Source organism: Petromyzon marinus, unplaced genomic scaffold, assembly GCF_048934315.1.
Source record: "Petromyzon marinus isolate PM22_M1 ecotype Great Lakes invasive population unplaced genomic scaffold, UKy_Petmar_22M1.pri1.0 PM_G_Scaffold_9, whole genome shotgun sequence".
In the NCBI taxonomy this organism is placed as follows: domain Eukaryota; kingdom Metazoa; phylum Chordata; class Hyperoartia; order Petromyzontiformes; family Petromyzontidae; genus Petromyzon; species Petromyzon marinus.
The window spans coordinates 5,780,215-5,795,265 of NW_027423046.1; the positions used below are offsets into that span (position 1 = coordinate 5,780,215).

At 51.5% G+C, this 15,051-nt stretch overlaps 1 protein-coding gene across 1 annotated transcript; it reads left to right on the forward strand.

The window, feature by feature from the left end:
* Positions 1 to 696: 696 nt before the first annotated feature.
* Positions 697 to 13,437, forward strand: LOC142921860 (uncharacterized). Its single transcript, XM_076063195.1, has 4 exons — positions 697 to 1,190; positions 4,349 to 4,412; positions 6,256 to 6,595; positions 13,349 to 13,437. Exons 1-4 carry the CDS (start codon positions 703 to 705, stop codon positions 13,435 to 13,437), a joined length of 981 nt encoding a protein of 326 aa, XP_075919310.1. The 5' UTR covers positions 697 to 702.
* The last annotated feature ends 1,614 nt before the right edge of the window (positions 13,438 to 15,051 follow it).

Here is a 15,051-nt window from a genome sequence, read left to right on the forward strand (position 1 = left end):
AGTCTATGGGTAGTGTTGAGTCTATGGGTAGTGTTGAGTCTATGGTGTAGTGTTTGTCTATGGTGCAGTGTTGAGTCTATGGTTCAGTGTTGAGTCTATGGTGTAGTGTGAGTCTATGGTGCAGTGTTGAGTCTATGGTGCAGTGTTGAGTCTATGGTGCAGTGTTGAGTCTATGGGTAGTGTTGAGTCTATGGGTAGTGTTGAGTCTATGGTGTAGTGTTTGTCTATGGTGCAGTGTTGAGTCTATGGTTCAGTGTTGAGTCTATGGTGCAGTGTTGAGTCTATGGTGCAGTGTTGAGTCTATGGGTAGTGTTGAGTCTATGGGTAGTGTTGAGTCTATGGTGTAGTGTTTGTCTATGGTGCAGTGTTGAGTCTATGGTTCAGTGTTGAGTCTATGGTGTAGTGTGAGTCTATGGTGCAGTGTTGAGTCTATGGTGCAGTGTTGAGTCTATGGTGCAGTGTTGAGTCTATGGGTAGTGTTGAGTCTATGGGTAGTGTTGAGTCTATGGTGTAGTGTTTGTCTATGGTGCAGTGTTGAGTCTATGGTGCAATGTTGAGTCTATGGTGCAGTGTTGAGTCTATGGTGTAGTGTTGAGTCTATGGTACAGTGTTGAGTCTATGGTGGTGGTGACGGTGGTGCGTGTGGTGGTGGTGGTGGTGGTGGTGACGGCGGCGGTGGTCGCAGTGTGTGCAGGTTGCAGGATGGCCTCGAGCGAGGGCAGCGTCGGACCGTGCCCCTGCCGCCGCTCTGCGTCCGGCGGCGGCGTCAGAGCCGCCGCCACGAACGACGCGGCCGCGGCCGTCGCCGCCGCCTTCAGCGACTTCGTCCGCGTGAGGTTTGGCGACGTCGACAGCTTCGGCGATTCCGACGGCGCCGACTGCAGCGACTCCGGCGGCGTCGCCTTCAGCGACAGGAGCGCCGACTGCGACGGTGTCGGCGTCCCCTACGGCGACATCATCGGCGACGTTGACGGCTTTGGCTTCGGCGACGTCAACAGCGCCGGCGACATGGACAGGATTGGCGACGACGATGACGACGATGGTGGTGGTGGTGGTGGTGTTGAGTGCCGTGGCGGTCACGGCGGTGGTGAGCGCGGTGACGGTGGCCGTGGTGGTGCCGGATTGAACGAGGACTCTGACAGCTCCGTCCCCACAGTGCCGGAGAAGACGCGCAAACGGCAACACCAGAGGTACACTTACACACACACACACTTACACACTTACACACACCCACACACACACTTACGTACACACACCAACACACACTTACACACACACACTTACACACACTTACACACACACACCAACACACACACACTTACACACGCACACTTACACACACTTACACACACTTACACACACACTTACAGACACACTTACATACACTTACACACACACACTTACACACACACACTTACACACACTTACACACACACACTTACGTACACACACTTACACACACTTACACACACACACTTACACACACTTACACACACACACCAACACACACAGTTACACACATACACTTACACACACTTACACTTACACACACTTCCACACACTTACACACACTTACACACACTTACACACACTTACATACACTTACGCACACTTACACACACTTACACACACACACTTACGTACACACACTTACACACACTTACACACACACACTTACACACACTTACACACACACACCAACACACACACTTACACACATACACACACTTACACTTACACACACTTACACACACTTACACACACACTTACATACACTTACGCACACTTACACACACTTACACACACACACTTACGTACACACACCAACACACACTTACACACACAAACTTACACACACTTACACACACACACTTACACACACACACACACACACTTACACACACACTTACACACACTTACACACACACTTACACACACTTACACACACACTTACATACACTAACGCACACTTACACACACTTACACACACACACTTACGTACACACACCAACACACACTTACACACACAAACTTACACACACTTACACACACACACTTACACACACACACACACACACTTACACACACACTTACACACACTTACACACACACTTACACACACTTACACACACACTTACATACACTTACGCACACTTACACACACTTACACACACACACTTACGTACACACACCAACACACACTTACACACACACACACACACTTACACACACACACCAACACACACACACATACACTTACACACACTTACACACACTTACACACACACTTACACACACTTACGCACACTTACACACACTTACACACACACACTTACACACACACACTTACACACACACACTTACACACACATTCTCTGGTTCTTTCCAGAGAATGTGTGTGTACACACATCAGGCAAAGGGGGTCAGCCTCTAAAGGCAAACTGTTTATAAAGGTTGAAAATGGGCGTGGCCCAAGTGTCGTCAGCAGCATGGGCGGGGCAGCTTATGTTAATGTAGCCCAACTGTCAGCAGCATGACACTTTTGTGGGTGAGTGTCACTGTGGGTGTCACTGAGTGTCACTGTGGGTGTTACTGTGGGTGTCACTGTGGGTGTCACTGTGAGTGTCACTGTGAGTGTCACTGTGGGTGAGTGTCACTGTGAGTGTCACTGTGGATGAGTGTCACTGTGAGTGTCACTGTGGGTGTCACTGAGTGTCACTGTGGGTGAGTGTCACTGTGAGTGTCACTGTGGGTGTCACTGAGTGTCACTGTGGGTGTTACTGTGGGTGTCACTGTGGGTGTCACTGTGAGTGTCACTGTGGGTGAGTGTCACTGTGGGTGAGTGTCACTGTGAGTGTCACTGTGGGTGAGTGTCACTGTGAGTGTCACTGTGAGTGTCACTGTGAGTGTCACTGTGAGTGAGTGTCACTGTGGGTGAGTGTCACTGTGTATGAGTGTCACTGAGTGTCACTGTGAGTGTCACTGTGAGTGTCACTGTGGGTGTCACTGTGAGTGTCACTGTGAGTGTTACTGTGGGTGTCACTGTGGGTGAGTGTCACTGTGAGTGTCACTGTGGGTGAGTGTCACTGAGTGTCACTGTGGGTGAGTGTCACTGTGGGTGAGTGTCACTGTGAGTGTCACTGTGGGTGAGTGTCACTGTGAGTGTCACTGTGAGTGTCACTGTGGGTGAGTGTCACTGTGAGTGTCACTGTGGGTGAGTGTCACTGTGAGTGTCACTGTGGGTGAGTGTCACTGAGTGTCACTGTGGGTGAGTGTCACTGTGAGTGTCACTGTGGGTGAGTGTCACTGTGAGTGTCACTGTGAGTGTCACTGTGGGTGAGTGTCACTGTGTATGAGTGTCACTGAGTGTCACTGTGAGTGTCACTGTGAGTGTCACTGTGGATGAGTGTCACTGTGAGTGTCATTGTGGGTTAATGTCACTGTGAGTGTCACTGTGGGTGAGTGTCACTGTGAGTGTCATTGTGGGTGAGTGTCACTGTGAGTGTCACTGTGGGTGAGTGTCACTGAGTGTCACTGTGGATGAGTGTCACTGAGTGTCACTGTGGGTGTCACTGTGAGTGTCACTGTGGCTGAGTGTCACTGTGAGTGTCACTGTGAGTGTCACTGTGAGTGTTACTGTGAGTGTCACTGTGGGTGAGTGTCACTGTGAGTGTCACTGTGAGTGTCACTGTGACTGAGTGTCACTGAGTGTCACTGTGGCTGAGTGTCACTGTGAGTGTCACTGTGAGTGTCACTGTGGCTGAGTGTCACTGTGAGTGTCACTGTGAGTGTCACTGTGGCTGAGTGTCACTCTGAGTGTCACTGTGAGTGTCACTTTGAGTGTCACTGTGAGTGTCACTGTGAGTGTCACTGTGAGTGTCACTGTGGCTGAGTGTCACTGTGAGTGTCACTGTGAGTGTCACTGTGGCTGAGTGTCACTGTGAGTGTCACTGTGTCACTGTGGCTGAGTGTCACTGTGAGTGTCACTGTGAGTGTCACTGTGGCTGAGTGTCACTGTGAGTGTCACTGTGAGTGTCACTGTGGCTGAGTGTCACTGTGAGTGTCACTGTGAGTGTCACTTTGAGTGTCACTGTGAGTGTTACTGTGAGTGTCACTGTGAGTGTCACTGTGGCTGAGTGTCACTGTGAGTGTCACTGAGTGTCACTGTGGCTGTGTCACTGTGAGTGTCACTGTGAGTGTCACTGTGGCTGAGTGTCACTGTGGCTGAGTGTCACTGTGAGTGTCACTGTGAGTGTCACTGTGAGTGTCACTGTGGCTAAGTGTCACTGTGAGTGTCACTGTGAGTGTCACTGTGGCTGAGTCTCACTGTCACCCTGGTTGTCCACAGCTCCGTCTCCGGCAGGAGGAAGAGAACGATGACTCAGATCACGCCGTCTGCAGCGTGCCCACAGGTGTGGGGGTGTGTGTGTGACCCTGTGTGTGTGTGACTGTGTGTGTGTGTGTGACCCTGTGTGTGTGTGACCCTGTGTGTGTGTGTGTGACCCTGTGTGTGTGTGACCCTGTGTGTGTGTGACGCTACGTGTGTGTGGGGGTGTGTGCGTGTGTGTGACCCTGTGTGTATGTGGGGGTGTGTTTGTGACCCTGTGTGTGTGTGTGTGACCCTGTGTGTGTGTGACCCTGTGTGTGTGTGTGTGACCCTGTGTGTGTGTGTGTGTGACCCTGTGTGTGTGTGACCCTGTGTGTGTGTGTGTGACCCTGTGTGTGTGTGACCCTGTGTGTGTGTGACACTACGTGTGTGTGGGGGTGTGTGCGTGTGTGTGACCCTGTGTGTATGTGGGGGTGTGTTTGTGACCCTGTGTGTGTGTGTGTGTGACCCTGTGTGTGTGTGACCCTGTGTGTGTGTGACCCTGTGTGTGTGTGACACTACGTGTGTGTGGGGGTGTGTGCGTGTGTGTGACCCTGTGTGTATGTGGGGGTGTGTTTGTGACCCTGGGTGTGTGTGGGGGTGTGTGCGGGTGTGTGTGACACTACGTGTGTGTGACCCTGTGTGTGTGTGTGTGGTTGTCTGTGTGTGTGTGACCCTGTGTGTGTGTTTGTGACCCTGCGTGGGTGTGTGTGACTGTGTGTGTGACCCTGTGTGTGTGACCCTGTGTGTGTGTGACCCTGTGTGTGTGTGGGGGTGTGTGTGTGTGTGTGTGACCCTGCCTGGCACAAGCGTCGTGGTGACATCACCGCCACTTAGTGGCGAATGGCGGTTGTTGTTGTTGTTGACCCTGTGTGTGTGTGTCTGTTAGATATATTTTGTCACGTGATTTTGTGGTAATTTATTGAAGGTGGAGGGGTTACCAGCCCCTCGCACCCATCCAGAGCCCCCATTTAGCCGCTGTGGTAGCTACAAACGCCTTGAGGGGAAAAGCCAATCGGAATTGGCCCTCCCCCCACAGCACTGTCCACGACAGCATTGCCCGTCCGGCACTACGAGGATGTAGGGGGTTGTCTCCTCGGCCACGGTCTTTCCCTCCCTTCTCTACGCTTGCGAAACGTGGACCCCCCTAACGGAACATCTTCGCCGGTTATAAACACTTAGGCTGGCCTGCCTACGATCCATCCTGGGTTTAACCTGGCTGGATTGTGTTAGGAGCTCACAAATCCTTTAAAAGATCTGGGCAAGGTCCCATCTGTGAGCTTCACCGGCAGGCAAGGCTGCGTTGGCTGGGTCATGTAGCCGCATGCCCAGCCACCGCATGCCCAAACAGCTTTTGTTCGGCCGGATCGAGGGGGCTAAACGGGCTCGGCACCTCCTGCCAGCGGGCGTTGGACACTTCACGTGGCCTCAAGGTGCACATAGCCTGGCACAAGCGTCGTGGTGACGTCACGTAGCCACGAAGTTACGTCGCCGCCACTTAGTGGCGAATGGCGGTTGTTGTGACCCTGTGGGTGTATGTGACTGTGTGTGTGTGGGGGTGTGTGGGTTGGTGCCTGTGTGTGTGACCCTGTGTGTGTGTGGGTTGGTGCCTGTGTGTGTGACCCTGTGTGTGTGTGTGGGTTGGTGCCTGTGTGTGTGACCCTGTGTGTGTGTCTGTGTCTGTGTGGGGGTGTGTGTGACCCACCACGGTGGTGGTGGTGGTCGGGGTGGTGGTGGTGGTGATGGTGACGATAGTGGCGATGGTGGTGATGATATCGGTGGTGGCGATGCCGATGGTGGTGACGGTGGTGGCGATGGTGGTGGCGATGGCGGTAGTGGTCACACTGAGGAGCGCTGGGCACCAGCCCTCGTCTCTCTGCCTCCCACAGGTCCACTGCCGCCACTGTACGGGGGAGGCCGAGACGCCTGCACGTGGAAGAGGAGCTGGCGCCGGTGATGGTGGTGATGGTGGAAGTGGTGGTGGTGGTGGTGGTGATGGTGGTGGTGGTGGTGGAAGTGGTGGTAGTGGTGGTGATGGTGGTAGTGGTGGTGGTGATGGTGGTGTTGGTGGTGGTGATGGTAGTAGTGGTGGTGCTGGTGGTAGTTGTGGTGCTGGTGGTGATGGTGGTGCTGGTGGTGGTGCTGGTGGTGATGGTGGTGGTGATGGTGGTGGTGGTGGTGATGGTGGTGGTGGTGGTGGTGGAAGTGGTGGTAGTGGTGGTGATGGTGGTAGTGGTGGTGGTGATGGTGGTGTTGGTGGTGGTGGTAGTGGTGGTGCTGGTGGTGGTGCTGGTGGTGATGGTGGGGGTGATGGTGGTGATGGTGGTGGTGCTGGTGGTGGTGCTGGTGGTGATGGTGGTGGTGGTGGTGATGATGGTGGGGGTGATGGTGGTGATGGTGGTAGTGATGGTGTTGCTGGTGAGAAAATGGAGGAGGAGGAGGAGGAGGAAGAGGAGGAGGGTGAGGAGGAAGAGGTGAGGGTCAGGACGCACACACTCACCCACGTGTGTGTGTGTAGGTGTGTGAGTGTGTAGGTGTGTGAGTGTGTAGGTGTGTGTGTGTGTAGGTGTTTGTGTGTAGGTGTGTGAGTGTGTAGGTGTTTGTGTGTGTGTGGTGTGTAGGTGTTTGTGTGTATGTGTGTGTGTGTGGTGTGGTTTAACTCGTGGTTTCGTGGACCCCCCTAATGGAACATCTTCGCCGGTTAGAAACATTTAGGCTGGCCTGCCTACGATCCATCCTGGGTTTAACCAGACTGGATTGTGTGAGGAGCTCACAAATCCTTGAAAGATCTGGACAAAGTCCCATCGGTGAGCTCCTCCGGCGGGCAAGGCTGCGATTGCTGGGTCATGTAAGCCCGCATGCCCAGCCAACGCATGCCGAAACAGCTTTTGTTCGGCTGGATTGAGGGGGCTAAGCGGGCGCGGCTCGGGCTAGAGAAGAGATGGAGTGATGTAGTACAGGAGGACGTGGAGCTGAGTGGACTTGCCGATGACTGGTACCAGCGGTGTCAAGATCGGCCTCTGTGGAGGAGGCTCGTGAAGGATGCTACTGGGCAGTTGGAGGTAGTCGCCCTCCAACAACAACGGAGGGCGGAGGAGCGACGCTCACAACAACGAGCGGAGCGCCGGGTGGCTAAAGCACAGCAGGTTGGCACAGTAGGGGGCACAGGTGGTGCATCAGCCAGTCATCTCAGTCAGTTGACCTGTGGCACCTGGGTCTGCCCCGTGACCTCCTGCCAGTGGGCATTCGCCACTTCACGTGGCCTCAGGGTGCACATAGCTTGGCACAAGCGTCGTGGTCATGTCACCACCACTTAGTGGCGAATGGCGGTTGTTGTTGTGTGGTGTGGGAAGCTGTAAGCCCCAGGCTACTTTGGGCTCGCCTTCCCATCAACCAGAGGCGAGGAGTGGTGGTCGTGGTTACTTAAGCCCCCACCGAAGACGGACATCTTTTGGGAGGATGCAGGCAAGGTCGATGAGTCAGATGCCTTCTATGACCTCCTGTAACAGGTGCTGGCTAAAGTGGCCCCTCGGGATAGAGTCGTCTTGTTTGGTGACTTCAATGCCCGAGTTGGTCATGATGCTGGCAACTGGTCTGGGGTGATTGGAAGGCATGGGCCAGATCAGCTCAATAACAACGGTAGGAGGCTGCTATTTTTGTGGAGCCCATGGGCTTGTAATTACCAACACGCTGTTCCGGCATCGGCGCATCCACACAACATCATGGATGCATGCCGGGTCCAAGCAAGAACATCTGCTGGACTACATAGTGACAGAACAGCGGATGCGGGCCGATGTCCTTCATACCAGGACCTACCGTGGAGCTGATCTGCCGACTGACCATCGACTTGTCATCTGTAAGATGCGCCTGCCATTCTTCCACTCCGGTGGTGGGTGTACACCCAGGACCCCATTTCAACCTAAGGCGGCCTGGTCTCAACTAGTTGATGAAAGTTGCAAGCGAGAATTTCATCATCGCTTGCGGCTGGGGTTGGCATCGTCCCTCACTCCTCCAGATGTCGAGGGTAAATGGGCGAGGTTTAGGACTGTGACTCATGCAGCTGCAATGGCTGCTTTGGGTACGCGGTCCACACCTCCTCAGAGACCCTGGCTGACAGAGGACAAGTTCAGGCTGGCTGAGAAAAAGCGACAGGCCCACTCTCATTGTCTACAGCATTCCACGTCAGAGAATGAGGAGGCTGGCCGCAGCCTTCTCTCGGAGGTTCGGAGAACTGTGAGGCGCTGCAAGGATGGGTGGTGCTCGTGGGTTTTTGAGGAGATGGAATCTGCCTCAATGGCCCGTGATCACAAATCGCTCTTTAATTCCATCAAAAAGTAACCTGCAGCGGCACACCTATTACCATCATTAGGGGAAAAAAACGGTGATCCAATCTCCAACCCCCAGGAACAGGTTTTCAGATTTGCTGAGCATTTCTGTGAGGTCCTGGGGAAGGTGAAATCCCTCGGCCTGGAAAACATCATGGGACAAAGTGGGGATGACCCTGCTGAGGCTGAGGTGCCGCAAATATTGGAAGCAGAAGTCACCCCCTGTGAGTGGCTGGCTGAGGTGCCATCTGTTGAGGAAGTACTGAAGGCGATCCAGAGCCTGAGACCAGGAAAGGCACCGGGCAGAGATGATCTCCCAAGCAAAATGCTGAGGGATGGTGGCATTTGTGCATAGACTGCCCTACATGACATCATAACAACAGTCTGGACCACTGGATGGGTTCTGCAGGATTTGAAGGATGCCCTGGTGGTCCCCCACTTTGTAGTAAGGGGACCGCACAGACTGTAACAATGACAGGGGCATATCACTCCTCAGTGTGCCTGGAAAGGTCCTGACAAGAATTATTTAACATCGCTTTGCCAGGCACGCTGAGGAGAGGCTTGCGGAGCTCCAATGTGGTTTTAGGAAAGGGCGTTGCTGCACAGATGCCATTTTCTTTCCGTCTGCTAAAGCAGAGGTGTAGGGAATTCCAGCAAGACCTACATCTCTGCTTTATTGACCTGGTCAAGGCCTATGATACCATCAGTAGGCCTGGCTCTGGGTTGGTCTTCGTGCTTTTGGATTCCCTGACCCGCTGCTCACGATCATTAAGGACCTTCAAGATAGTGAGCGGGCCTGGGTAAATTTACGTGGCCGGGAGTCGGATCCATTCCCTGCTCACTTTGGGGTGCGAGAGGGATGTCATTTGGCTTCGACATTATTTAACATCTATTTCGACCACATAATTCGCGAACCCTTCAATAGCTATACCGGAGGAATTTTCATCTGGTACAGATACAATGGGAGGCTGATCGATGCCCGGGTGGCTCCCTATTGCTCAACCATGTTATGTATGCCGATGATCTGGTAATTGCTGCTTACTCAGCGGAGGAGTTGGAGGCGCTGCTGCTGAAACTGGAGCTTGCCACTAAGAGGTGAGGACTTACCATCAGCCCCACTAAAACTATGCACCTGCCAGGGTATTTTGTACCATCGGGCACTCAGCCCCCACAACCCAATTGGTGATAGGGCAGTTGTGGAGAGAGTGGAGAGTTTCCCATACCCGACAAGTGTGCTCATGACCGGCTCCGGTTAAACAGCAGCGGTCTCCAAATCAGTTGAGCGGCATTATCTTTTAATAGGTTGCGTAACGCTGTGTGGAAGCTACCTGGTCTGTCGCTCCGCACGAAGCTTCGGGTCTTCTCAGCCACGGTCATTCTCTCCCTTCTCTATGCTTGCGAAACGTGGTCCCCCCTAATGGAACATCTTTGCCAGTTAGAAACATTTAGACTGGCCTGCCTATGATCCATCCTGGGTTTAACTAGGCTGGGTTGTGTGAGGAGCTCACTTATCCTTGAAATTTCTGGACAAAGCCCCATCGGTGAGCTCCTCCGGTAGGCAAGGCTGCGTTGGCTGGGTCATGTAGCCTGCATGCACAGCCACCGCATGCCCAAACAGCTTTTGTTTGTCCGGTTCGAGGGGGCTAACCGGGCGATGCACGGGCTAGAGAAGAGATTGATTGATGTGGTACAGGAGGATGATGAGCTCCAACAACAACGCTCACAACAAAGCGGAGCGCTGGGTTGGCTAAAGCACAGCAAGTTGGCACAGTAGGGGGCACAGGTGGTGCATCAGCCAGTCATCTCAGTCAGTCGACCCGTGGCACCTGGGTCTGCCCTGTGACTTCCTGTCAGCGGGCGTTCGACACTTCACGTGGCTTCAACGTGCACATAGCCTGGCACAAGCGTCGTGGTGACGTCACCGCCACTTAATGTTGTTGTTGAGTTGTAGGTGTGCAGATGTTTGTGTCTATGTGTGTGTGAGTGTATAGGTGTTTGTGTGTGAGTGTGTATGGGTCTCGGAGTCTCTGGGTCTCTGTGTGAGTGTGGATCTCGGTGAGCTTTTTGTGTGAGTCTCTGGGTGTCTGTGTGAGTCTCTGTGTCAGTCTATGGGTGTCTGCATGAGTCTCTGTGGCAGTCTATGGGTGTCTGTGTGAGTCTATAGGTGTCTGTGTGAGTATGTCAGTCTATGGGTGTTTGTGTGAGTCTATGGGTGTCTGTGTGAGTCTCTGTGTAAGTCTATGGGTGTCTGTGTGAGTCTCTATGTCAGTCTATGGGGGTTTGTGTGAGTATATGGGTGTCTATTTGAGTCTCTATGTCAGTCTATGGGTGTTTGTGTAAGTCTATGGGTGTTTGTGTCAGTCTATGTGTGAGTCTATGGGTGTTTGTGTGAGTCTATGGGTGTTTGTGTGAGTCTCTGTGTGAGTCTGTGGGTCTCTGTGTGAGTCTATGGGTGTTTGTGTGAGTCTATGGGTGTCTGTGTGAGTCTCTGTGTGAGTCTATGGGTGTTTGTGTGAGTCTATGGGTGTTTGTGTGAGTCTCTGTGTGAGTCTATGGGTGTTTGTGTGAGTCTATGGGTGTTTGTGTAAGTCTCTGTGTGAGTCTATGAGTGTTTGTGTGTCTATGGGTGTTTGTGTGAGTCTATGGGTGTCTGTGTGAGTCTCTGTGTGAGTCTCTGTGTGAGTCTCTGGGTGAGTCGATGGGCCTCCGTAGCAGGTGAGGTAGACAACATATTCTAGCCACTGTCTCATTGTCACCTCTCCTCCGCCCCCCTTCCCAGGTGCTGCGTGGCAACCACAGCCTTGGTGAGTAGCACCGTAACTATACACTACACTATACACTACACTATACACTACACTATACACTACACTATACACTACACTACTATACACTACACTATACACGACACTATACACTACACTATACACTACACTATACACTATATACTACACTACACACTACACTATACACTACACTATATACTACACTACACACTACACTATACACTACACTATACACTACTATACACTATACACTACACTATACACTACACTATACACTACACTATACACTACTATACACTACACTATACACTACTATACACTACACTATACACTACTACACTATACACTATACACTACACTATACACTACATTACACTATACACTACACTATACACTACTACAATACACTCTACACTACTATACACTACACTATACACTACACTATACACTACTACACTACACTATACACTACACTATACACTACACTATACACTACTACATTATACACTACACTCTACACTACACTATACATTACACTACACTATACACTACACTATACACTACACTATACACTACTACACTACACTATACACTACACTCTACACTACTATATACTACACTATACACTACGCTATACACTACTACACTATACACTACACTATACACTACTACACTACATATACACTACACTATACACTACACTATACACTACTACACTATACACTACACTATACATTACACTATACATTACACTACACTATACACTACACTATACACTACACTATACACTACTACACTACACTATACACTACACTATACACTACTATATACTACACTATACACTACACTATACACTACACTCTACACTACGCTATACATTACACTACACTATACACTACACTATACACTACTACACTATACACTACACTATACACTACACTATACACTACACTATACACTACTACACTACACTGTCTAACTGGAGGTGTTGTGTCTGACCCCCACCCGTGTCTAACTGGAGGTGTTGTGTCTGCCCACCAACCCCCGTGTCTAACTGGAGGTGTTGTGTCTGACCCCCCTGTGTCTAACTGGAGGTGTTGTGTCTGACTCCCACCCCCCGTGTCTAACTGGTGGTGTTGTGTCTGACCCCCCTGTGTCTAACTGGAGGTGTTGTGTCTGACTCCCACCCCCCGTGTCTAACTGGAGGTGTTGTGTCTGACCCCACCCCCCGTGTCTAACTGGAGGTGTTGTGTCTGACCCCGTGTCTAACTGGTGGTGTTGTGTTTGACCCCCCCCGTGTCTAACTGGAGGTGTTGTGTCTGACCCTACCCCCGTGTCTAACTGAAGGTGTTGTGTCTGACCACCAACCCCCGTGTCTAACTGGAGGTGTTGTGTCTGACCCCCACCCCCCCCTGTCTAACTGGAGGTGTTGTGTCTGACTCCCACCCCCCGTGTCTAACTGGAGGTATTGTGTCTGACTCCCACCCTCCGTGTCTAACTGGAGGTGTTGTGTCTGACTCCCACCCCCTGTGTCTAACTGGAGGTGTTGTGTCTGCCCCCACCCCCCGTGTCTAACTGGTGGTGTTGTGTCTGAACCCACCCCCCGTGTCTAACTGGAGGTGTTGTGTCTGACCCCCCGTGTCTAACTGGTGGTGTTGTGTCTGACCCCCACCCCCCATGTCTAACTGGAGGTGTTGCGTCTGACCCACCCCCCGTGTCTAACTGGAGGTGTTGTGTCTGACCACCAACCCCCGTGTCTAACTGGAGGTGTTGTGTCTGACCCCCTCGTGTCTAACTGGAGGTGTTGTGTCTGACCCCCCCGTGTCTAACTGGAGGTGTTGTGTCTGACTCCCACCCCCCGTGTCTAACTGAAGACACCCAGAGGCTGCGTCTGATGCTGTCTTTGCCACAGCCAAGTACCAGCGGTGGTAACCACAGCGGCAACGAGGTGAAGACGGCCTAGCCCTGTGTCTGTGTGTCTGTGTGTGTGTGTGTCTGTGTGTGTGTCTGTCTGTGTGTCTGTGTGTGTGTCTGTCTGTGTGTCTGTGTATCTGTGTGTGTGTGTCTGTGTGTGTGTGTCTGTGTGTGTGTGTGTGTCTGTGTGTGTCTGTGTATGTCTGTGTGTGTGTCTGTGTGTGTCTGTGTGTGTGTCTGTGTGTGTGTGTCTGTGTGTGTGTCTATGTGTGTGTGTCTATGTGTGTGTGTGTCTGTGTGTGTGTCTGTGTGTGTGTGTCTGTGTGTGTGTCTGTGTGTGTGTCTGTGTGTGTGTGTCTGTGTGTGTGTGTCTGTGTGTGTGTCTGTGTGTGTGTGTGTGTCTGTGTGTGTGTCTGTCTGTGTCTGTGTGTGTCTGTGTATGTGTGTCTGTGTGTGTGTGTCTGTGTGTCTGTGTGTGTGTCTGTGTGTGTGTGTGTGTCTGTGTGTCTGTGTGTGTGTCTGTGTGTGTCTGTGTGTGTGATCCCAAGTTCGATTCCCGCTCGCTCACAGCCATCAACACCATCAGTGACAGCCATTTTTAGAATTGGTCCTGGGCCTCCCCTAGGTCGACTCAGCCTCAAATGAGTACCTGGTGCGATGTGTAGTCAACATCGCTAGCACTGGGGAGACAAAGGCGGCCGGGCGTGGTGCTGGCCACCCACCCCCTCGTGTGCCATTCCGGCCTTCATAGGTGCTGCTCGCTAACAGCACTTGCCCCTACAGCCTGTTCCAGGCTACACGGGGGATCTGTGTCTTTATATGTACGTACATACGTACCGCTGGTGACGATGGTCACGGTGGTGATCACGATGGTGATGATGATGACGATGATGATGGTGATAGTGGTGGTGATGATGATGATGATGGTGGTGATGATGATGACGATAATGACGATGATGATAATGATGACGATAATGGTGGTGATGATGATGATGACGAAGATGATGACGATGATGATAATGATGACGATGATAATGGTGGTGATGATGATGGTGATAATGGTGGTGATGATGCCGATGATAATGGTGGTGATGATGATGACGATAATGGTGATGATGACGATGATGATGATGGTGGTGGTGATGATGATGACGACGATGATGATAATGATGACGATGATAATGGTGGTGATGATGATGGTGATAATGGTGGTGATGATGACGATGATGATGATGGTGGTGATGATGATGACGATAATGGTGATGATGACGATGATGATGATGGTGGTGATGATGATGACGAAGATGATGACGATGATGATAATGATGACGATAATGGTGGTGATGATGATGGTGATAATGGTGGTGATGATGACGATGATGATGATGGTGGTGATGATGATGACGATAATGACGATGATAATGATGACGATGATAATGGTGGTGATGATGATGACGAAGATGATGACGATGATGATAATGATGACGATGATAATGGTGGTGATGATGATGACGAAGATGATAATGATGACGATGATAATGGTGGTGATGATGGTGATAATGGTGGTGATGATGCCGATGATAATGGTGGTGATGATGATGACGATAATGGTGATGATGACGATGATGATGATGGTGGTGATGATGATGATGAAGATGATGAC